The 23,589-nt window shown below is 55.2% G+C and overlaps 1 protein-coding gene across 3 annotated transcripts; it reads left to right on the top strand.

The window, feature by feature from the left end:
- Nucleotides 1–2,696: 2,696 nt before the first annotated feature.
- NCLN (nicalin) lies at nucleotides 2,697–22,986 on the top strand. 3 transcript variants are annotated; one of them, XM_028159258.2, is made up of 15 exons: nucleotides 2,698–3,052; nucleotides 9,089–9,279; nucleotides 10,177–10,321; nucleotides 11,903–11,997; nucleotides 13,759–13,839; nucleotides 15,733–15,836; nucleotides 16,957–17,045; nucleotides 17,129–17,268; nucleotides 17,707–17,885; nucleotides 19,430–19,517; nucleotides 19,605–19,643; nucleotides 19,726–19,886; nucleotides 20,822–20,875; nucleotides 21,001–21,079; nucleotides 21,241–22,986. In XM_028159258.2, the coding sequence occupies exons 1-15, from the start codon at nucleotides 2,869–2,871 to the stop codon at nucleotides 21,298–21,300; spliced, it is 1,689 nt and encodes a 562-aa protein (XP_028015059.2). In that variant the 5' UTR covers nucleotides 2,698–2,868; the 3' UTR covers nucleotides 21,301–22,986. The 3 variants fall into 3 exon arrangements, with proteins under 3 accessions (XP_028015060.2, XP_028015059.2, XP_008148866.2); XM_008150644.3 differs by having other exon boundaries at nucleotides 19,723–19,886; XM_028159259.2 differs by lacking the exon at nucleotides 20,822–20,875 and having other exon boundaries at nucleotides 2,697–3,052; nucleotides 19,723–19,886.
- The last annotated feature ends 603 nt before the right edge of the window (nucleotides 22,987–23,589 follow it).

The raw sequence follows: 23,589 nt of genomic DNA, 5'->3' as shown, positions 1-23,589 counted from the left end.
GGTCACCCATCTATCTCTTCCCCTGGACCGCCAGCTGTGACAATGGAGATCTTGGTGGTGTCTGGGGCCTGGGAGCCTGCAGATACTCAGTGACCTGGAGCTTTGGAAGCACTGGACTCAGCAGCACACCTTCTGCTGAGCCTCGGGAACCTCTCCCCCTCCTCCTTCCCTGCCCCAGCCTCTCTCTCACAGTGGCAGAATAGTCCCCAGAATCCTTCTCTTCTGCTTGTTAGATGTCTCAGGTGTCTGCAACCCATTGTCATTCTCCAGTTCTGCTGAACACCCTGGGCCTCAGCTTCTTTATCTGTCAGATGAGGACACTGATAGCCTCTGCCTTCCTGGGATGTTGCTAACTTGAAACATAAAAAGACCCTGGAACTATCGTGCGTATGCTTTTAAATGAATAATAATCACAATGCCTTATTTATCACTTGGTGCCTAGTGTTGTGTAATCACCTTTGTTTTAACTCATGCAATCCTCACAAAACCTCTCCATTAACTCCATTTTATAGGTGAAAAACTGAGGCCCAGAGAGGTTAGGTAACTTATTCAAGGTCACACATCTGGGAGGCAGTAGAGCTGGGATTCAAAACCAGGCAGGTGGCTTTTTGATTCCTGCGTGTTACTGCCTCTTGAATGAATGAATGAATGAATGAATGAATACCAATTCCTTTCCTCCTCGGAAAACTCAAAACGCCATTTCATTCTTTGAAGGAGGACTAGTTGAACCTCCATATTTTAGACAGAAAAACAAAGGCTCAGGAGAGCAGGCAGCATGGGCAGCTCTAGGCAGCCATGTTCAGGCCCCTATCTTTTGTTTTATTTTGTTTTGTTAATCTTCACTCGAGGATATTCTTTTCATTGATTTTTTTTTCTTTTAGGAAGAGTGGAAGGAAGTGAGGGGCGGGGGGGAGAGAGAAATATGAATATATGAGAGAGATGCATCAACACATTGGTTGGTTGACTAGGGCTGGAGGTCGAACCTACAACCCAGGTACGTGCCCTTGACCGGGAATTGAACCGATGACCCTACAGTGTGTGAGCTGGCACTCTAACCACTGAGCAACACTGGCTAGGGCCAGGCCCCTATCTTGACCTGTCTCTGGATGAATGTGTGTGTGTGTCATATGTTTCCTATCCTGGCCTGGGAGAATGGGGGTGCAGATGGAAGAAGAAGGTAATAAACATTTGGTGATGTGGGCCAGAATGACTTCTTGTTTCTTTCCCTGCCCTGCCAGGGCACTTCTGACTCCTCAGGCCTAGGACCTCCCTGGAGAGGCCTGCAGAATGGCTGGAAGAAAGGGAAGAAGAAGAATGGCTAGGAAGGGTTGGCTGGTGTGTTGGAGCTTTCACTACTCATTCATTCACTTGTGTTACGTTCTATTCTGGGCACTGAGGCTCCAGATACAAACAATCTGGTTTCTGCCTTCATCAAGGTCCCACCCTGGTGGAGGTGGCAATACCGAGCTAAGAAATGCCCAATGACATCTCTATGAGGAGCTAGCCATGCAGAAAAGTGGCAGAGCAGATGCAACAGTCCTGGGGCTGCACAAGTGGGTGTATTTTTATAATAGCAACACTTATTGAGAGCTTCATGTGTGCCTTCCTCTTTCGGAGTCAGTTCATGTGAGTTATCTGATTAACTTCTTACACACCTCTTCGACGAGTGGAAGAGTATTTGATTATTTCTAATATTTGGCCCCTGAGGAAACAGACTCAGAGAGGTGGTGACTTGCCCAAGGTTACACAGATGGGAAGTGGAGGCGCTGGGATTTGAACCCAATGCTGTTAATCAACACAAATGCCACCATATCAGAGTCTGGGATATCAACACGTCGTGGGCCAGGGCTGTTGTATTCTCCACCCTGTGACCTCAGTCTTTCCATCTGTACAAGGGGGTGTGAGCTACTCATGCTTCTCAAGATCCCTGACCCTGAGACAGAGGGGGGTCTTAGGGTGGCCAGATTAGAAAATGCAAACTTGGGACACACAGTTAAATTTCAGTTTCTGATAAATAATTTTTTTACTATGATTATGACCCCAAAATGAATAAGCATGTCACCAATCCCTGCAAGAACTTCAGGTTCCAGACTACAAGTCCCATAATCCATTACGTCATCCCTTTAGGAACCGTCTATGATTTCTACATTCATTCATCCCAAAATTATATAGTTCACCCATTGTGTGCCAGGCTTTCTATTAGGTTCCGGGGATACATCAATGCACAAAGCAGACTAAAGTCTTCGCCCTCATGGAAGTTTAACATCTATATTCCTTGGAAGTTTTAAGTGATTTTTTCAGACTTCTGCCAGGAAGACTACAGCTTCAATGATCCCCTGTGCTTGCTCAATGAGACTACAACTCCCAGGAGACCTAGCGCACCAAGCAGGCCCCTCCCTACATTACCAACTTTTTGCTCTGTTCAAGGTCAAGTTCTACATCCGCAGTCACCTCCCCCTCCTCCCACCGCAAAGACAGGGTTTAAATAAGTTCCACTTCAAATAGTTCTTTTTTAAGTCTCCGTATTTTTCTGACTTGGAGTTTAAGTGAAACTTTAGCAGTTTTAGCCAAACAGCCCACCACAGCTAGCATTCTGGAGTAAATGAGTGGGCCTACAACTCCCAGGTGGCTTCGCGCACGCCGTGAGAAGTGCACCTCCCAGGAGGCAGCGCGGCGGCGCGGGGCGGTCCGCAGCAGTGCCCGCAGGACCCCGGGGCGGACCCGGGCTGCCCGGCGCCGCGTCCGCAGGACCCCGGCGGCTACCCATGTTGAGGTGAGTCTGCGGGAGCCGCCGCCGTCGCTGTCGCCGCTGCTGCCGCCGCTGTCCCGTTCTAGCCGCCGCTCTGCGCGGCTCCCCCGCCGGCCAGGATGCTGGAGGAAGCGGGCGAGGTGCTGGAGAACATGCTGAAGGCGTCGTGCCTGCCGCTCGGCTTCATCGTCTTCCTGCCGGCCGTGTTGCTGCTGGTGGCGCCGCCGCTGCCCGCCGCCGACGCGGCGCACGAGTTCACCGTCTACCGCATGCAGCAGTACGACCTGCAAGGGCAGCCCTACGGTGCGTGGACCCCGGCCTCCCTCCTGGCCTCCCCCGGGTCCCCGCCTCCCCTCCACCCCACCCCTCGGCCCCTGGCTCAGCCGGCCTCCTCTCGGCCTTCCCCGAGCCCAGCCTCCCCGAGCCGAGATGCCCCCTTCCCTCAAGCCGGGTCTCTGCTTCCCGGGCCCTAGGACCCTCCTCTCCGGCCTGTCCAGCTGCCAGACCCTCACCGAGGCCCGTGGAAGTCAGAGCGTGGATGCCTGGACCTCCGCTAGGCCCCCAGCTCTCCGCCCAGTGCCCCAGGAATCCCCCGCGCTGGCTCCCACATCTTCCCGGGGTCCCCTCGCCAATTCGCAGCTGGGCCAGCGTCGCGTTGCCCAGGATGTCCCTCCCTGGGCCACCACCGCGTGCCATCCCCACTGGGTCATGCTCTGCTCCCAGAGCTTCACCCTCTGGCCTGGTGAATTTGGGGGTGAGCCACCTCGCTTAGGGTCTGCCAGGTGAGCCGCCCAACGTGCTGTTCCAACCAGCCCCTGCTTTCCACAGCCCCTGGGTACCTCGGTGCTCTGTGCAGCGTCCCCATTCTGCTCCCCTCAGGACTCCAGAGCACAGATCCCTCACCCTAACCTTAACCCTAACCAAGGCCTAGCCCCATGTCAGGGCCCATTTCTCTCCAGGCTCCGAGCTCTCCGAGGTCCCAGCTCATGAGCCAGATTCCTCAGAATTCCTTAGCCACACTCCGCTCCCCCAGTTTCGTCCCCATGCCTTAGGTTCCTGAGGATCCCTTGGACCCCATGTCTTGATCTCTCCTTTGGTATCTACACCCCTCAGTTCCTCTTCCTCACTCCCAGCTTCCTGGAACTCCACTTGCTACCTCTCTCCAGGATTTCTGTATTGGCTCTGATTCCCGGGCCTGGATCCTGCACAGCTCCTTGCTCCCCCATTCCTGCTTCTTCACCTGCTTGTGGTGGTTCTGACCCCAGTGCCCAAGTTATCCTAAATTCCCTGGTCTCTTCCCAACTACATGTCTGTATCTGTTGTTCCAGAACCTTCTGGCCTCTGGTTTCTCTTCCAGCCTGGTGCTTTAGGTCCCTCCTAGTCAAAGCCTGACTTCCTGATAAAGGAGCCTCCCTCTCCAGTTCTCTTGGTCCCCTCTCCTGTTGGACCACCTCAGGCCCAACCTGTGGCCCCTGAGGCCCCAAGCCCTGCCAGGCCTTTGGAGAGCCTCAGGCTCTGGAGACGAGTCCAGACTTCCCCTCAGATCCCTCCTAGCCACAAAGTTATGCTCTTTCTGTTCAGAGCAGTGGTTGTCAACCCAGGGTTCGTTGGGTGATGACTTTATGATTGTCATACTGGGGGTGCTTTGAGTGGGTGGGGGTCAGGTATCCTGCTTATCACCTCACAGTGCCCAGGACGGCCCCACACAGACAAAGATCTGGCCCCAGGGCTGGGGGGAGAAACTTGGGGTTTCAGAGGCCTCAGGCTCTGGAGGAGTAGGGCTGGGGGCTAGGAGCTCTAACGTTGTGGGCACGTGTCTGTGTATTGACGTGCTCCTGAAGGAAGGGTCTTGACCAGTCTGTGCAGGGGACCTTTTGTGACGGTTGATGGGTTCTGTGTTTTCACTCATACGGGAGCCACCAGCCCCAGGTGGCCACTGGGCAATTGAGATGTGGCTCATGCTACAGAAGGAGATTTTTAGTGTTATTGTAATAAAGTCACCTAATCACGTGTGACAGGTGGCTGCCATCCTGGTCTAGAGTTTTCATTGGTTTCCCAGAGGAATCCACAGTCCAGAAGGCCCAGATCCTAAAACTCAATATAACCAATTTCTCCAGACCCTGAGTCTCAGTTCCTTCGACTCACACCTGTCATTCTGTCCCAACCCAAACGACTCACACTCAGAAGCCTTGCCAAGAGCCTCCTGTCCTACCCCTCCCAACACACCCAGCTTCTCTCTCTGGCCCCTTGGACAGCTTGGACAGCTGTAATCTCACAGCCTGGACACCCCCAGCCCTTTCAGCACTGCCCTGCTTGCACCTGATGTGGCCTCCTTTCTCCCCTCCAAACCCACCCAGGAAATGCTGGCTGAATTTGTGGAGCAAACAGGTGCCAGGGCACCATCTTTCTGAATGCAGAGCCATGCTCTCCATCTCCCTCCATTGCAGATCCTAGGTAACCTCTCTCCCGGCCTCCTCTCCTTTCCCTTAGCTTTTTTTTTTTTTTCCCTTTTCCCACCCTTTTCTAAGTCCTTTGCTCCTGACCCTGGGATTCCCTCCCATTCTTTTCTTTTCTTTTTTTAACTTGGTATCTCCCTCCACATACCCCCTTTCTTGGCCCCCAACTTTGTTGCTCCTAGTGAGAAACACAGATATCTCCTGCCCTCTATGAGGCATTTATAGAAACTCTGGGTTCCAGGGGTGATCGGAGGGGGCCTGGTGGGGCATCCACCCATTTTAGCCAAATGCTGCTTATCTGCAGAGTAGGGAGACAGAGGTCTGGCTTGAGAAATCTGAATGAGGCTCTGCCAGTGGGGCTTGCATGTCCACACCCCCACACACCCTGCAATATCCCTGGCTCAGATGCTGGGCAGACCATTGCTGCCTGGGGAGAAGCTGGTGGGATAGTTGATGGAGGGGGCGTTCTTTGTTGTAGGGGAGGCTCCTCAGGGGTCTGAGGCATTGCTACTTATTCTTCAGCAGCAGCAGAAGGATTTGGTGTGGCCAGGAGAAGCCCTGAGTCTCTCCCTGCCAGTGGTGCCTTTGAGAACTGGTTGGCTAGGTCACTGCTGATCGCAGTCTCCCCAGTGTCTTTCACACCCTCTCCTAGAGTGCACACCCCAGGCTCCCCACCTCTGGTGCAATTCTGGCTCAGAGTCTCTCGTTTCCCAACTTCCTGTTCGCTCCTGTTAAGAAACAGGGCTGGGCAGCTGCCCAGGAAGGAAAGGCGAGTGCTCTTTGTGCTGCTGCTGTGAATAGTACTGAGGGAAATACACCAGGTACAGGGCCACAGGTGTGGCCTCACCCCCTACCAGGTGGACTCCGGCCTTTCTGAGGTGACTGCTGCTTTAACAGCACTTGTTTGGTGCTGGTGCACTGTGGCTCAACAAGGCCCTAGGAGGTGGGGGTGTTAGCACCCCAGCACCATGCTGGGCAGACTTGCCAGGGCTTCTTTACCTAGGATTGGCCCTTTAGCCATTGTTGTAAATAAAGTTTTATTGGCACACAGCCACACCCACTAGTTGATGTGTTTCTGACAGCAGAACTGAGTAGTCATGACAGCCGGTATGGCCCAGCCAGGCAAGAGAATTGATCCTTTGGTCATCGATAGAAAAGTTTGCAGGCTCCGTAGTGGGAACCAACAACATCTGTCCAGGTGTCCAGTGCCCTCTACCAAGCCTGAGCCTCTGCTGGTCTAGAGCAGGGATGTAGGAGGCTGTGCTGGCTTTAACTTCATATCAGTAAAGATGGTCTCTGCCTTGGGGTGCTCAGAGTCTGGGGGACAGCCCCTGGCCTTCCTCTTATCCTCCTCCTTCCTTCTCTGGCCTTGCTTCCTCCCTCTGGAAATTGGGGTCCTGATTCCTGCCCTGTAGGAGCACCAGGCCCAGGGAGAAGATGCACACAGAAGGCTCCACAGGCTTCCCTTTATGTCCCCACCCCTGAGGTGACATTTGAGCCACCTCTGGGAGTCCAAGGGCCCCAAACAGGTGGGGCATGGAGGAGGGGCCTTCTGAGCATTTCAAGACTTTCAAGGGCATCCTGAAGGTCTTTGCTGCCCTCCCCTGCTTAAAGCAGAGAGAAGTTCCCCAGAGGATTGGGGGTGGAGGCAGGGTACCCCGGCCCAGGGCATATGGCCCACCTTTACTCCTTGGTCTCAGGCCCCCTGCCAGAGATGGCCCTCCCTGTTCCCACTGGGATGCTATCTCTTCTGTGTCCACCGGCCTTCTCTCCCCCCCATCCTCTTAGGGCACGCCATTGGAAGCAAGCCTTCTGTCTGCTTGCTCACTTTCCCAAAGAGCTCATTCCTGGAAAGCCGAGGCAGGGATCTAGGCTCCTGGCCCCGAGCCTGGGCTTAGTGCAGCCTAGCATAGGTCTGCATCTGTGAGTGCATGGATGGCGCCTCCCCTCAGCTTCTTCCACCTCCAGAATGGCTGAGGGCTGGCCCCCCTGGGGATGCCAGATCCCTTCTCCGTGTCCTCTGTGCTCGCCGTGTGGGTCTCAAACTGGAGGCTCTGGGGGGCTCCATCCAGCCCTCGTGTGGTTAGGATTTATTTGCTTGCTTCAGCCTGGGTCAGCCTGCAGCATGTGAAATGTTCTGGACTCCTTGCTTGCCTTTACAATTGGGGTGATTTGATACAAGAATTGGGGTTTCTGGCAGCTTTCCGGCAGCATGTAGATGGCTCTAACATTGGGGGGCTGACTGAGCCCCCTTACCCACCATTCCATTGGAAAAAATGGCTCCCTTGCCCGGCTGGTGTGGCTCAGTTGGTTGAGCATCATCCTGTGCACCAAAGGGTGGCCAGTTTGATCCCTGGTTGGGCACATAAGGAGGGCAGCCAATTGATGTTTCTCTCTCTCTCTCCCTTCCTCTCTCTCAGCATGCCCTGGAGTGAGGATTTAAAAAGGGAAAAGATGGCCCCAAAGGGCCTGCCACTACGTTCTGTGTACCTGTGGGGAGCTATGTAGACGTTATTGCCCCCTCCACAGCCCAGCATTTTAACCTCAAAAGGGCTTCTTTGGGACGCCTTTCTCCAGCAGAACTTTCAGGACACAGTGCTCACATGCTGTGCGCCCAGCGGGCTGGCCTTAGGAAAGCTCTCTGCGACTTCCTGGTTCTGACCTGCCACTTTTGATCAGGTGGGGGTGGGGGTTCAGCTGCCCATGGGAAGCTTGTGAGTGGTGGCCAGGGTCCAGGCCAAGACTCAGCCTCTCCCTTCTTCCCTGAGTCCCTGGATCTTTCTTGAGCGCTTAGAAGAGAGGCAGAATATGGTGATTGAATGTACTAGTAGAGCAGCAAGAAGTTTCTACCTGGGGTGACACTTGGAGATGTCTAGGAACATCCATTGGTTGTCACAACTGGGGGTGCTCCTGGCATCAAGTAGGTGGGGGAGGGGATGCTCCTCAACTCCCCACAGTGCCCAGGACAGCCCCCCACAGAGAACAACCCAACCCTGGTGTCTACTGTGCTGAGTGGGAGAGACCCTGGCATTTCTGGAACTTTCTGAGGATCACTGGGGGACTTAGCGTTTGTTCATTTGTTCTCCTGTCTGGTGTTTATCAAGAATCTGTCGGGACAGCCCTAGCCGGTTTGGCTCAGTGGATAGAGCGTCAGCCTGTGGACTGAAGGGTCCCAGGTTCGATTCTGGTCAAGGGCACATGCCTGGGTTTCGGGCTTGATCCCCAGTAGGGGATGTGCAGGAGGCAGCCGATCAATGATCCTCTCTCATCATTGATGTTTCTATCTCTCTCTCCCTCTCCCTTCTTCTCTGAAATCAATAAAAATAGAAAAAACAACAACAACACATGAATCTGTCAGGACATACCAATAAGTGGCTGTGCTGGTGTTACTTCGCAGTGAATGAGGTCTCTGTCCCCTGAATCCCAGTTTAAGTCGAGGAAGAGATAGCCATAAACATGCTAGATGGTGCTGAGGCCCCACCTGGAGGATTAACAATCAAGGCAGTGTTAGAGCCCTGGAGGGAAGGGGGTGCCTGGCAGGAGGGGGCCAGAGAAGGCAGGACAGGGCCACCGGGCTCAGGTTAGCCAGGCCCAGAGTTTGGGTTTGCCCCAGGATTCTGGGAGTCGGGGGAGGCCGGGCCTGTGGATTTGTCCAGGGGGAAGAGTCTCAGCTTTCATTCGGTTCTCAAAAGGCCCTCCTGCAACTCTCCAGGGTTCAAATGGGCACTGCATTCAAAGCAAGTGGGATGCTGGCCATGGCAGACATGTATTGGGGCATGTGGGCAGAGGGCTGGTGGGACTCTGGGGGTTACTGAGTCGGTGTTCTCTGGGCAAGGTCTTGGACTCTGCTGAGGGATCGCCCCACCCTTTGGCTCCCCCATAGGCACACGGAATGCAGTGCTCAACACGGAGGCGCGAACCATCGATGCAGACGTGTTGAGTCGCCGCTGCGTGCTCATGCGGTTGCTAGACTTCTCCTATGAGCAGTACCAGAAGGCTCTACGGCAGTTGGCTGGTGCCGTGGTCATCATCCTGCCACGGGCCATGGCTGCCGTGCCCCAGGACGTCATTCGGGTGAGCCCCCGTTCCCCACCTTCTGTACAGGCCAGGGTCCAGAAGCTTCTGTGGAAAAGGGGACACTGGATTTGGAGTCAGCTGTGTGGCAAACCATTTCCCTGAGCCCTTGAGCCCTTGTCCTTCAGGAAGTGGATGGCACCTGTTCCCCTTCATCATTGGTCCCTATCCCCTGGAGTGACTCTGCAGGGGATACTGGGTAATGTCTGGGGACATCTGTGGTTGTCACAACTGGGGGTGCTTTTGGCATCAGGTGGGTGCCACCAGGGGTGCTGTTCAACACCCCACAGTGCCCAGGACAGGCCCCCACAGAGAGTGACCCGGACTTGATGTCAGCAGTGCTGAGGGGCAGAGATCTGCTTTGAATGAACAGGGTCTGATAGGATCCCCCAAGATTCTGCAATAAAGATGCTTTGCATGTGAGAAGGGGGTGTGGGGCAGTGGGGGTTGGGTAGGGTCAGCAGCCCACATTTTCCAAAAGCCAGCTCAGTGCCAGGCATGCAGTTAATGCCCATTGTCCATGTGGGTCCCTGCCGTCAGCTTCGGAAGCCAGCACCCATTGCCCACTTATTGCTAAGGATGTGATGGCCAGTGAGGGTAGGACAGTCCACGGTAACACCAGACCTGACCCTAGCCTGGCTGGCTCCAATGCCTGTTCTCCCAACCCACTTCCTCCCTGCTGGGTACCATCCAGGGGGCCCCTGGGCACCGCCCCACCTCACCTGTCCCGTCTTCGTCGCACTTTCCTGTCTCCTTCTTGCCCCTTCCTCTTGGTGCAATCCTAGCCTCGTTAGCTGCCTCAGAGGAGGCATTCTTTCAGGGTCTGTCTGCCCTTCAGGGACAGCCATTGGGCAACCCCCAGGCCATAAGTCACCTAAACGTGTGTCTCTTTCACAGCAATTCATGGAGATTGAGCCTGAGATGCTGGCCATGGAGACCATTGTTCCTGTGTACTTTGCTGTGGAAGACGAGGCCCTGCTCTCCATCTATGAGCAGACTCAGGCTGCCTCTGCCTCCCAGGGCTCCGCCTCTGCTGCCGAAGGTGTGGGGGGCTGCAGGAGCCGAGTGGGTTCATGGGGAGCCTTCCCTGTTGAGGTCCAGGTCACACTGTGCCACTTCTGAAACCCTTAGCACATCACCCATACTTAACTGCAAGTTACCAGGCCCTGCCCCAGACCTGCTGTGTCACAGTCTCAGGGCTGGGGGCCAGGACTCTGCATTTTACAGCCCCCACCTTATCCCACCACTGATTTTCAGACAGACAAAATCTTTGAGCACTACTAATTTGGAGGGAGGTGTTTCCTGTCTTCAGCCTCCAGATGTTTATGGAAAACATGGCATCTATTCAGTTTTCTCTGTCTTTCCTGCTGAATACATCAGGGTGGGTCAGCAGCGTTCCTGGGAGGAGGAGAAAACCTGCCTCCTATCCCATGGACCGGGGATGCTGTGGTGAGCTGGGAGCAGGAGTGGTTACTGTTGGGAGTGAGATAGCAGAATTAGTCAAAGAAATGCCGCTGAAAGGTACCACCTGACACTCTGTTCTCACCTATCGAAACGGCAGGTGTAACAGGAGAAAAATGTTCAGAACTGACATGAGTGGGCAAGGCAGGAGGGCTTGTCCACACGGGGAGACTTGGCCCAGCTCCTGGGGAAAGAGTCTGGCAGTATGTGTTTAAGTTGTGGACAAAGGTTTGCTCCTCCTGGCCAGATGATTAGTGCATGGGGTGCTAGATTGGGGATTGACAAACCACAGCTTTTAGCTGTCAGTGTAAAGAAAGTTTTATTGCCACTCTGCTGTGTCCGTTTGTTTATGTATTGTCTATGGTGGCTTTCACGGCAGCACAGTTGAATGGCTATGGGAGAGCAGAGCAGAAAATATTGCCTCTCTGGCTCTATAGAAAAAGGTTGTCAACCCCTTGTTTGGATCAAAGTCTTGATAGCATCTGTCTGCATTGTGGCAGCAGAAGAGTGAATTTTTGGAAAGACCTAAACTTCCAGTTAGAGCAGAAGAGGGGAGGAATCTTCTATTTAGAGGAATATTATGCAGCCATTAAAAATGACATCAGGGTAGAATTTTAGCAGCATGACAAAATGCTTATTTAAATGGTAAGTGGAAAACATCCACAGCGGTTCCTTTGCTCACATTGAGCAAGGTGGTGCGGCCTTGTGTCTGGTCGTGAGCAAGTGAGTTCCAAAGCTTTGGGAGCTTAGGCTATGTGGGCCTTTGGGGATGGGCTGGTGGATCATGGGCCATCTGATAGGAGACTCCTGTTTCTGGGTCACCTCTAGGGTGACCATCTTCATGGGTGCTGAGTCGGTCCTTGGAAGGCTGGGTCGGGGACATGAACATGCCTCTGTAAATTTGGAATGGAGTCCCAGGGTATTGTAGAGTGAGGGCACCCTGCCTGCTTTGGGTTGGGCGTGACTGTTTCACCAGCTCTTATCCTGGACACCCAGGCTCTTTTCCATGTCCAGTCATCCCCTTGCATTCTAGTTCATGTGGTCAGTTCTGCATACAGCTTTGCATAGACTGACCATCTAGGATCCAGGGTGTTGGGGTGATGAGGATGCTGGCTGTGGTCGGGGAACCCTTGGATTGACCCCTCACTGCTCCTGTCCCCAGTGCTGCTCCACACTGCCACTGCCAATGGCTTCCAGATGGTAACCAGCGGGGTCCAGAGCAAGGCCTTGAGTGACTGGCTCATCACCAGTGTGGAGGTGAGTGCCAACCCTGTTCCTGTGCCGAGCCCCTGGGATGGGGGGTGCTGAGACTACTGTATCATCCTCAGAGCCCTCCCTGGTGCCTACTGCCCAGTTAGGCCCATTACAGCTGAGCATAGTGGTGTCCTCAGCCCTCTGCTTGGGCCAGGCACTGCCCTTTGTACTAATGGGGCTTCTTTAGGCCCAAATTCCCAGGGACTTACACCAGATGGTGCCAGGCTGCTTGGCACTGCCCCCATGTCAGTGTGCAGACTCTGGTAGAAGTTGGGGTGCAGTCACTCCTCCCCCGCCCAGACTAAGTGAGTCTGCCTTAGAGCTGTTTAATACACAAAATCAGCTGAGCCCTGGCCGGTGTCCTCAGTAGTAGGTGTTGGCCTGCGCACTGAAGGGTTGCAGGTTTGATTCCCAGGCAAGGGCATGCACCTGGGTTGCAGGTTCGTTTCCCAGCCCTGGTCGAGGTGTGTGTGGGAATAAACCAATCACTGTGTCTCACATTGATGTCTCTCCCTCTCCCTTCCACTTTCTCTAAAATCATGGGGGAATATCTGGTGAGGATTAACAGAAAAACAAAGTCAATCAAGGATCCCACGCCTTTCTGTAATTTCCCTTGAATTTCTCTCGCATTTCAGAGGGTCACTCAAGGATGTCCAGGCTGAGGCCTGGAGCCAAGTGAAGTGGCAGTGAGGAGAGGACTCGGATTCCTGCAGAGACCGAGGGGTAGGGGGGAGGCAAGGCAGCTAGCAGGGCTGACAGGCTGATTCAGGATAAGGGGAGGATGCTGCAGCCTCTGAGCAATTGATACAATAATCAGATGAATACATTTTTTAAGTTGCATAAGAGATGGTGGTGATTTGGGCAGAGAAAACCTGTACTGGCCAGAGTCCTTGTTATCAGACTCCCAGGGGGTCACAGCAGATGAAGCCATTGGGGGTCTGGTGGGTCCCTCTCACATTTTTTTTAAAATACATTTTTATTGATTTCAGAGAGGAGAGGGAGAGATAGAAACATCAATGATGAGATAGAAACATCAATGATGAGAAAGAATCATTGATTGGCTGCCTCCTGCACCCCCCACACTGGGGATCAAGCCTGAAACCCGAGCCTGTGTCCTGACTGGGAATTGAACAGGTGACCTCCGGGTTCACAGGTTGATGCTCAACCCCTGAGCCACGCCAGTCGGGCCCCTCTCACATTTGAGGCTCTGTTCCAGCCTGCCAGCCTGGTTGCCATGGCCTTTGGTTCTGCCATGAGTCCTCTGCCATTCCTGTTACTCACATGGGAAGCAGGGGGCAGGGAGGAAGTGGGGTGCTTGGCCTCCCTCCCACTGTCCCCAGCCAGTGCTGGGACCTGCAGTGGGGCTCGTGGGGCTCCATTCCTGACTGCACCATTTCTCCTTATCAACAGGGCTCTGCCCTTCAGAACAGTGGCTTGGAGCACAGCCTTTGAAGGGTGGGCCTGGTGTCCAGGGGAAGAAGCACATTAAGAAGATCGAGCAGATTCCTGTAGCTAGAGCTGTGGTCAGCAAACTGCAGCCCTTGGCCACGCCTAGCCTTCAGCCTGTTTCTGTAAAGTTTCATTGTCACCTGGCCATGCCCATTCATTCACAGGTCACCCACAACTGACAAGTTATGACAGACCATAGAGCTAGCAAAGCTAAAAATACTCTCCTACCCCCGTCCTTCTGGGTCGGGTAGCCTAGACTGTTCTGGGGGTCAGAACCCCAGCTAGCTGGCCGCTTCACAGATTGTCTCACCGCAGGGACGGCTGACGGGCCTGGGTGGAGAGGACCTTCCCACCATCGTCATTGTGGCTCACTACGATGCCTTTGGAGTGGCTCCTGTACGTATACGCTCGCCTCAGAGGAGGGGAGGTGGGTGCCTTTCCTCGCACACTGCTCAGCCCAGCTCCGATGCAGAAGCGGCTGTCTGAGGACAGCAGCTGTGGTCAGAGGAGCAGCGCCCACTCTGAGAGCCCTTTAGGCATTACCTCAGCTCCTCGAGGACCCTGCAGGGTGGGTGTCATCTTCCAGCTGAGACAGAGGCGAAACCAGGGTGGGTCTCGTGGACAGGGTTCCATTGCAGATAGGTGGCCGGGCCGGGAATAGAGCCCGGCGTGTCTGTTAGGGTCTCCAAGAGACTCCGTCAATAACTCACCCAGGACTCAGCAGATGGTTGTCCTCACGGCAGTAGTTTGTGCAGAGACAGTACTGAGCCCAGGGCAAAGCACCTGGGGCAGGTCGGGGTGGGTACCAGGCACAGCTCCCAGAGTCCACAGTGCTCACTTATTCCCCCAAAACAAGATGTGACCATGCATGTGAGGTGCAGTCCCCAGGGGCTCATAGAGACCCAGTGCCCAGAGTTCTCACTGGGGGCCAATCATACAGGCCCCTCTGCCTGGCAAGTACGAGATCCAGACTCCGGAGGAGAGCATGTGCACAGCGTGAGTCATGTGTTGGCACAGACAGGTTATGCCTGGGAGCCCCCCATCAGTGAGGGTGGGAGCCCCCAGAGTCCAGTTCCAGACATTGCCCAGGGCCGGCCTTGCAGACCAGCCTTTCTGAGGAGAGAAGTCTGAGGTGCACTTAGCCCCTCCCACAGGCTGCAGGCATCCCGGGGCCACCTCTCCGAGCTCCCAGCATGGCGAGATTGGGCCAAAGTGTAAATCTCCTTCCTTTGCCAAGAAAGTCTTACTTTGGAAGAAAAACCAGCTGAACCAAACAGGGTGCTGCTGGTGGGTGGACCTGCAGCCTTGTGTGAGCTTTTGACTGTGCCACAGACCAGTGACAGCTGTTCCAGGGCCACACCACCTGGAAGGCCAAGGCCATCCTTGAGAACACCTGGACCAGCCGGGGCCCAGAGACAGGCTCTGAGCAGTTAGCTGAGAACAACGCTTCTCAACTTGTTCATTGTTCCTTTTTAGACACTTTTGTCCTAATTTCTGTCTGTGAAATTAAAAACAAATATTTTTTAATATAATTCCCATAATGTAAAATGCACTCTTTTAAAGCATACAATTCAGTGGTTTTTAATATAGTCACGAGGTTGTATAACCATCTCCACTATCTAATTCCAGAACATTCCATCATTCCCACCCCTATTATCAGTCTGGACATTTCACATAAATGGAATCACACACTCTGTGGCCTTTGGTGTCCGGCTCCTCTTGCTGAGCATCATGGTCCTCTTCCCCATGAATTTTACTTCTGTTGATACACTATATGTTGGTTAATGGACTGTGGCCTGGGGAGAGTCCTGAGCCATTATGGAATCCAAGATTTTTTTCTTTCCCCAAGAAACAGTCATGCCCCATTGGAGTACTGCTTTGAATCCCAGAACCCAGATGAGTTGAGGGAAGGTGCAGAGGGCTGGTGGTCTGGCAGGAGGGAATCTGCACCAACTCCCCCCATAGTGAAAGGAGTGAAGGTCCAAGTGCACATGCTGAGGCTGCCGGGTGGAGGCAGCCCTGGGGGCACAGCTCCTTGCCCGGCACAGGGCAGAGTTGCAGTGGGCAAGGAGACTCAGAATAGCGTCAGTGTTCGGGCGCTCATCCCTGAGGACATCAAGGTGCTGTCAGTCCGGGGTTCTAAGCAGAGGAGGGTAGTCATCCCAGGTCTGCTCTAAATGTGGACTGGGGACAAGAACGCACGGGCAGAGTGCTGTGGGAGGAGGGCAACGAGGTGCCATGCGTGGCCGGTGGGGGGGTGACGGCTGGTCTTGTCTTGCTTGTCCACAGTGGCTGTCACATGGCGCAGACTCCAACGGGAGCGGCATCTCTGTGCTGCTGGAGCTCGCCCGCCTCTTCTCCAGGCTATACACCTACAAGCGCACCCATGCTGCGTAAGTGATGGCCGGGAGGGAGGGGCTGGGGGCCAGGTGGGGCCACCTGCTGATTGGGCCACACTGGTTACGCCTTGTGGCCCAGGTGCAATTCCAACCCCAGGAATAACAGTGTCTGTATTGAGGGCTGCCATAGGCCAGGCCCCTCCCACATTCATCCCCTGGAATCCTGCCCCGGAGGCCTGGCTGCTGTTAGTCCTGGCAGGTGTTGGGGGTGCTTTCAGCTGCAAGTAATAATAGAAACACTCTAAACTAGTCACTTAAACTAGTTTCCTTCTCTTGGCACTGTGGACACTGGGCTGGGGTCTTGTTTATTCACCCACACATCACGCTGCCCTGGGGCAGAAAGGGCCCACGAGAGTGTCAGTCTCCTAGAGCTGTTGTCAGTAGCTGAAATAGCAAACAGTTATGCTCCCAGTTCTGGAGGCCAGAAGGCCGAGATCAAGTTGTCACAGGCCATGCTCCCCTCTAAGGCTCCGGGGCAGGGTCCTTCCTGCCTTCCCTACCTCCTGGGAGCTACCTGCAGTCCTCAGAATTTCTTGGCTGTGGCTGCGTAACTCCAGTCTCTCCTTCCTCACATGTCCTCTCTCTTTCTGTCTTTTCTCTCCTAGAAGGACTCCTGTGGCCCTGGTGGGATGGGTACGTGGAGGATGAGGGAGGCCAGGGGTATGGTCTTTTGTGACAGCCCTGGCTTTAGTCCTACTTCAGGAAAAGCAGTGCTGGATTCCTTTCACCTTTTCTTTCTGGGTCTATTTCCTCATCGGTTGAAACCAGGTTGTCTCCTGGTTTTGAGAGCTCAGAGAAGCCTCTGGAACAGCGGTTCCCCCCCAGGGTGACCCGCCCTAGGGGATACTGGACTCTGTCTGAGGACATCTGTGGTTGTCACAACTGGGCATGCTCCTGGCATCGAGTGAATGGAAGCCAGGAATGCTGCTCAGTACACCAGAGCGCCAAGGACGGTCCCACACAGGGATGACCTGGTGCTGATACCAGAAGTGGGCAGAGGGGAAGCCCTGCCCTAAGGGCTGGCCAGGAATTTGCCCTGGGGGAGACCATCTCCTCCTTGTTGAGGACTTGGACACTCATCTGCCAAAGCTGACACCTCTACTCTCCCCATCAGGTATAATCTCCTGTTCTTTGCGTCTGGAGGGGGCAAATTTAACTATCAGGGGACCAAGCGCTGGTTAGAAGACAACCTGGACCACACAGGTTAGTGGCCCCAACTTTCCCAGGTTATGTGGTCAGGGGCCCTGGTTCCCCCCGACCCTGGTCAGCTGCTGCTGTTTCCACAGATTCCAGCCTGCTCCAGGACAATGTGGCTTTCGTCCTCTGCCTGGACACCGTGGGCCGGGGGAACAGCCTCCACCTGCACGTGTCCAAGCCGCCCAGGGAGGGGACGCTGCAGCACGCCTTCCTGCGGGAGCTGGAGATGGTAGGTGCCCCTGGTGGCAAAGGAGCTCTCCAGACAGCAACTTGACCCCATGCCAGTCACGTGCCCATTTCATAGACAGGCCCCCAGAGGCCCTGACAAGGGCAGCAGTATATCACAAAAGACTCGGGGGCCAGACTGGGATATCTGCCCTCTGTTCCTTGTTAGCTAGTGTTCACCATCAGCCAGGCATCAGACCAGGCGCTTTGCAAACCCTGGGACCTTGAGTGAGCCTCAGTTGGCTTCCTGGGAGGCAAGTGGGTTTTTCCCCATTTCTAAATGTGGGAGGTTTGGGGAGGGACATGGGACCCTCTTGGTTCTCAGGATCCTGTGAACTTTTGTAGAATGAACTTGGTGCGAGATGTCCCTCTGCAGACTTGTCGGGTGTGGCCGGGACCCCAGGGCAGTGGGTGGACTCCCTGACCCTGCCATCCCACACAGGTGGCTGCTCACCAGTTCCCGGAGGTGCACTTCTCGATGGTGCACAAGAAGATCAACCTGGCAGAGGACATCCTGGCCTGGGAGCACGAGCGCTTCGCCATCCGCCGGCTGCCTGCCTTCACCCTGTCCCACCTGGAGAGCCACCGTGATGGCCAACGCAGCAGCATTATGGACGTGCGGTGAGTGCGGCCCCGGGCCTCCCACTTTATCTCAGAGCTGTCTTTCTGTTATCTGGGTCCTACGAACAAAAACCATTCTTCCAGAGTGGGGGGCTGGCAGTAGACATGGGTGCCTGGAGGGAGCAAACCTGCCAAGTGGGTTGGGGGGAGGGGCTGGCAGTAGTCTGGCAGCACAAGAAACAGGAGCATAGCTCACCTGTGCTAACTCAGCAAGAGGGTGCTGGGGACAGAGAGGACACAGCAAGTGGCTTCCCCCCACCTCCAGCCCCTGTGCGTGACTTTTAGACCCTGAGCACCTGTGGCTTCTGCCCCCAGGCCTTGGCATGGCTGTGCTGCCGCCTGGCGAGCTGTGCCCTGTCTCCCTGGCCCCTCATGCTTCCTTGGGAGCCCTCCCCACCAACTCCTTTCTCACTCTTCTCTCTGACGCTGCTACCTCTGGCTTCCGTTGTTTCAGGACCTCACATCCCATTGGTTCCTCCTGCTAGCATGGCAGCCCCCAGTGGGGCCGGGGGTATTGGCTGCCAAACCCCGAGCCTGGGACAGTCTGCCTGTGCCCTCTCATTGGCTAACCCTGAGCAGCGTCCTAGCTCCTGGACACACATCAGCTGGGGGAATGAGAAGGTGGTTCTGGATGGGTCTCAGCCCAGCCTGGTGACAGGCAAGACCCAGAGAGTGAGAACAGGCACAGCGGGAGCATCGGCTGGTCCTGGGGCTGGAGGGCTTCTTGGAGGAGGTGGCACTGAAACCGAGGGACATGAGTCAGAAGCAGGGTGTTCCAGGGCAGAGGAAGCTGAGAGCAAAGGAGAGTTGGAGGGAAAGAGGAACAGAGTCCAGAGAGTGAGTTGAGCCACCTCCCCCTGCTGCTCTCCCCTCCCAGAGTGGTGGTCCCAGCATCTCACACCCACTTGGATCGGTGACGTTGTGCCTCCAGCGTTCCTCTTTTCAGGCTGTGTTGCCCATAATCCTTGGTGTCCCTTGGCTTGTGACTGCATCTCCCCAATCTGTGTCTTTTTTTTCACAAATTTTCCTCTTACAAGGATATCTGCCATTGGATGTAGGGCCACCCTACTTTAGTGTGACCTCATCCTAACTAATCACATCTGCGAAGATCCTACCTCCAAATCAGGTCACGTTCCCTGGTTCGGGTCGGTGTGAATTTGGGGGTGATATTTGACCCTAAGTGCTTGGTGTTAACTCCCTTCAACAACCCATGCAGGCAGGTTCTCTGACCACCCACGTTCCAGATGAGGAAACTGAGGCTCAGAAGGGTCCAGTCCATTCAGGCAGACACAAGGAGCCAGGCTTGCTTCTCTGTACCTGCAAATAACCCCCAAGGGTGCTGGTCAGCCTTTCGAGGGGGGCAGGGTCCCCCTAAATTTTAAAGAAGAATCTGAGGTGTGGAGAGGTGCCCGCGCTACCCAAGGAGACTGTGTCTTTTTTTACTTTTATTATCATTAGATATATGGTTGCTCTTGATTTTGGGTGATTATAAATGATGCTGATTCCAAATATATATAAATTTTCTTTCCAAATCTGCCCCGAAGGTCCCGGGTTGACTCTAAAACCCTGACCCGCAACACAAGGCTCATCGCAGAGGCCCTGACTCGAGTCATCTACAACCTGACTGAGAAGGTAAGACCTCACCGGTGGCTGCAAGCCCTCCATCCAGTGCCACCCGGTGGGTCGGGACTGAGAGCCTGTCCCTTCCTCTCTTTGCAGGGGACCCCCCCGGACATGCCTGTCTTCACAGAGCAGATGGTAACCGCTGGGCTGGGTGGGCAGGGCCCTGGGGCAGTGGTAGGAAGGGGTCCCTTGACCATGGCCATGTCCCTCGCAGCAGATCCAGCAGGAACAGCTGGACTCGGTGATGGACTGGCTCACCAACCAGCCCCGGGCTGCCCAGTTGGTGGACAAAGATGGCACGTTCCTCAACACGCTGGAGCACTACCTGAGCCGCTACCTGAAGGAGGTGAAGCAGCACCACATCAAGGCTGACAAACGGTGAGGCGCACACGGCACACCCCGTCACAGGCTCGTGAAGTGTGGTGGCCAGGGAGCATGCTCTTCTAGAGTCTTCTACGCCTCCCCCAGTGCCAGGTTGAGCAAATAAATAAAATACTGGATGAAAAGTTAAATGATAAGTAAAAAAGTACAGGGTACTAGTTAAATTTGAGTTCCAGGTAAACAGCAAATTGTTTTTTAGTATAAGTATATCCCATGAAATGTTTGGAATACTTATCCCTAAAAGCCTATTCCTTATTTACCTGAATCCACAGAGAACTGACGTCCTGTGTTTTACCTCACAGCCCTATACCTCCACCCACCCTCTGGGCCTTTCGTGCTCTAGGCATCAGGTGGCTTGTACCCCGGTCCCTGTCTGCCCTGAGGGTGCTCCTCCTCACCGTGGGCCCCCTGAGTTTTGTCTTTGTTCTGCTCAAGGCTCCCCAGCTCCCCAGCTGCACTGAGCAGGCACCTCAGGGGCTGTGATAGGAGAGGCACCTGTGGGTGTCCATGGGCGGGAGGTGTCCCCAGACTCTCATTGCCCTTGCTGGCCTCCACCTTCATCTGAGGCATGGCACTCCCGGAAGCAGAGCGCTTCGAAGAAACTGAGGCTCAAAGTGGACCCACAGCCGAAGCCAGGGTCTCTGCTTCTCGGGCCATGGTCACCCACCCTCTATAGAAATACTTCCGAGACCAGTCAAGTTTCTGCACTCGCCGTGTTCCATTTTTAAAGATTGTTTCAGCACCAAAAGCAATAGGAAAGATGGTATTTGAGAACAAAGGACTGCCCTTTCCCAGGAGGAATAGTGGCAGCCTCGAGGAGACACACATAGGGTGCTCCCTGCCATGTCCCTGGGCTGTGGGACCTCCGGGTGGTCAGGTATCTGGGGTCCCGGCTGTCGGGGCGAGTCCACTGAGAACCCACTCTCTCCCAGGGACCCCGAGTTTGTCTTCTACGACCAGCTGAAGCAGGTGATGAATGCCTACAGGTGAGCTGCTCTGGACCAGGAGCCCTGTCCCCCTGGGTTACCATCCAGGGGACTGTGGTCCACAGGACAGCCAGGGAGTGGCCAGTCCCACCCCCTCCCTTGACCTCTGACTCCTCTTTCTCCAGGGTCAAACCAGCCATTTTTGACCTGCTCCTGGCAGTCTGCATCGGCGCCTACCTCGGCATGGCCTATACAGCGGTCCAGGTGAGCTCACAGGGCGCAGGTGGGAGGGCGACCTGACCAGGTGAGTTCTTGCCCCCATCCTGCCTGGAAGCATGTGGACTCCACAGTCTCTGGGCCTTCCTTGGTGGGATTTGTCCCTGCCCTCACTCCTGACCTCACTTGCGCCCTCCCACTGCCTCCAGCACTTCGGCCTCCTGTACAAAACCGTTCAGAGACTACTCCTGAAGGCCAAGACGCAGTGACGAGGCCCTGCCAGCACCATGGGCCCCCTGCCCGCCACCCTCACCACCACCCTTGGCCTGCAGGGGCTCACCAAAACCCCGAATTACAGAACTTTTCTGTGTTGCTCTTGAGGATTTAGGGGGTTCTTTCTCTTTTTTGTCCTTCGAACTCCCTTGGAGGAGCATTTGGTAGAGTTCTGGGGCCAGACCACGGACTTGGGAACAAGCGGTGGCTGAGCCTCTGGCCCGGGAGATGGCCTTTTGGCCCTCAGGCGCTAAGCCGTGCTGTGAAAGGAAATTTGCCTGGCACAGCCTTGGGGTCACTCCTGCTCGTGATGCCGACCACGGCTGGCACTGGCTCTGCATCTGTCCTCCACGCTGTCTCCATCCCCCTGTGTCTCGGATGCTCTCTTCATGTTGGTCTGAAGAGGGCAGCACCGACCTCTGGGTCCCCAGCTTGTAGCTCCGGCCTAGGAATGTTATGTCTCCTCCCTGGGCCAGGGCTGAGGCACATGTCTCCCAGAACCCCCATTGGACAGTTGGTGCCCTGAAGACCTGGAGCCGCCCCCCCCTCCCCTTCTGTCGCCTTCCTGCAGGGCCCCTACGTTGTTCCCATCACGGGGCTTCTCTGGCCTCTGCTCGCTTTCACTGCACCCTAGGGAATGCCAGCATCTCCCTAGGCGTCTTCTCTGTTGGCTCCTGGCTCCCAAAGGGAAGCCGGGTGCCTTTGGAGGCCCCAGGCTCCAGAGGCAGTCCTCAAGGAGGCCCTGGAGGAGAGGCCCTGGGCTGGAGACTGGCCCCTCTGCGCACTTGCTTCTTAGCCCAACTGAGCCGTTTCCTCATCTGAAAAGGAGGGTGTGATGTGTCCTGGGGAAGTGAAATCCATGTTGGGGCCTGGTGGGGGTTGTCAGGGCAGAGTGTTTGCTGGAGAAGATGCATCGATGGGATCCAGAGGGGGAAGGTGTGGGCTCTGCGAGCCTCAACCAAGCCCGCACTCCACAAACCAGGTGCCTCATGGGCGTGAGCTTCTCTCCTGGTGGAGAGAAGGCTTCCAGCACTGGATGGACCTCAGGGAGATGCAGGTGTACCAATTCATGAGCAATATAATCAAGCAAGTGTTAAATGCTAAGGGGGCGGGTCAGGACTGGGAAGGAGGGCTCCAGGCTCACCATGGAGAACAGAAGTGGTGTAAAGGGGCAAGAGGACCGGCTCTCCCATCCCCCACCCAGCCTGCTGATGCCCCTTCCCCAAAACCCGCCAGCAGGAGGGACTGACTGGGCTCTTCTGGGGGCTCTTGTCTGCCTCCACCTCCAGTCTCCCACCTTTGCCAAAGCAGGCCCTGAGAACTGGCTGTCCTGTCCTCCAGCCTTCCGGGCCCCGGCTATTGGCTAAGTCGGGCCTCGGGAGAGGTCAGCGTGGGGGCCACAGGTTCTGCCTCGTTCCTCCACCCTTCCTGGAGGACTCACTGCCCTAGAGACTTCACCAAATGCTTGACCACCTCTGGGGGCTCATGCTACAAGATGAGAAGTTGGATAGGGCGGGACGGGGGGAACTCATCTTTCCCCACATGTGACTGACGGGTGCACCATCTGGGATTGCCCAGCTAGTGCCCTCCCTCCCCAGGGTGGCTCTGCCCACTGACTGTTCAGAGCTCAGGCTGGATGTGGGACGCAGTCGGATGATCAGAAAATAAAGCCATATCGAACATTCAGCCTCATTGTTCTGTCTGGGGATGTGGGAAGGCTGATTCTGAGGCTGTGAGGGGTTCTGCCCGGGGCTCTCCCAGCTTCTGGCGTTCCTTGGATTGTGGACTATAGCTCCGGTCTGCCTCCACCTTCATATTGAGTCTTCTCTGTATGTGTGTGTCTCTAATATGGGTACTGGTCATTGGATTCAGGGCCCACTCTATTCTAGTACAACCTCATCTCAACTAACTACGTCTGCTGCAAAGGCCTTTTTTCCAAATAAGGTTTCATTCTGAGGTTCCCAGGGGTTATAAATTTGAGGGGACAGCATTCGACCCAGTGGAGGGGGCGGGGCACCAGGCTGTGTGGAGGCCCCTCCCACCAGCCAGCCCAGCCCCAGCCCCAGCCCCAGCCCCTGGGAGCGTCCTGGCCTGGGCACAGCCTGTGGGACACTTGGTACAGGCTCTGGGTTTATGGGGTGCGGTTGCTCCAGACATGGGGGAAGAGGGGTGGGCCATCTCTCCTCTCCCCTGCCGTCCCCCTGCTATGGCCAGAAGGTAGCTTTGGCCTCATCATGAACTCTGGTAAAAACCCCCACATTTCAGAGGAAAGGCCAGCCCATTAC

This window comes from Eptesicus fuscus, chromosome 6, assembly GCF_027574615.1.
Source record: "Eptesicus fuscus isolate TK198812 chromosome 6, DD_ASM_mEF_20220401, whole genome shotgun sequence".
NCBI lineage: Eukaryota > Metazoa > Chordata > Mammalia > Chiroptera > Vespertilionidae > Eptesicus > Eptesicus fuscus.
The sequence above is the reverse complement of the archived record's forward strand: the minus strand, read 5'-3'. Positions and strand labels throughout refer to the sequence as shown.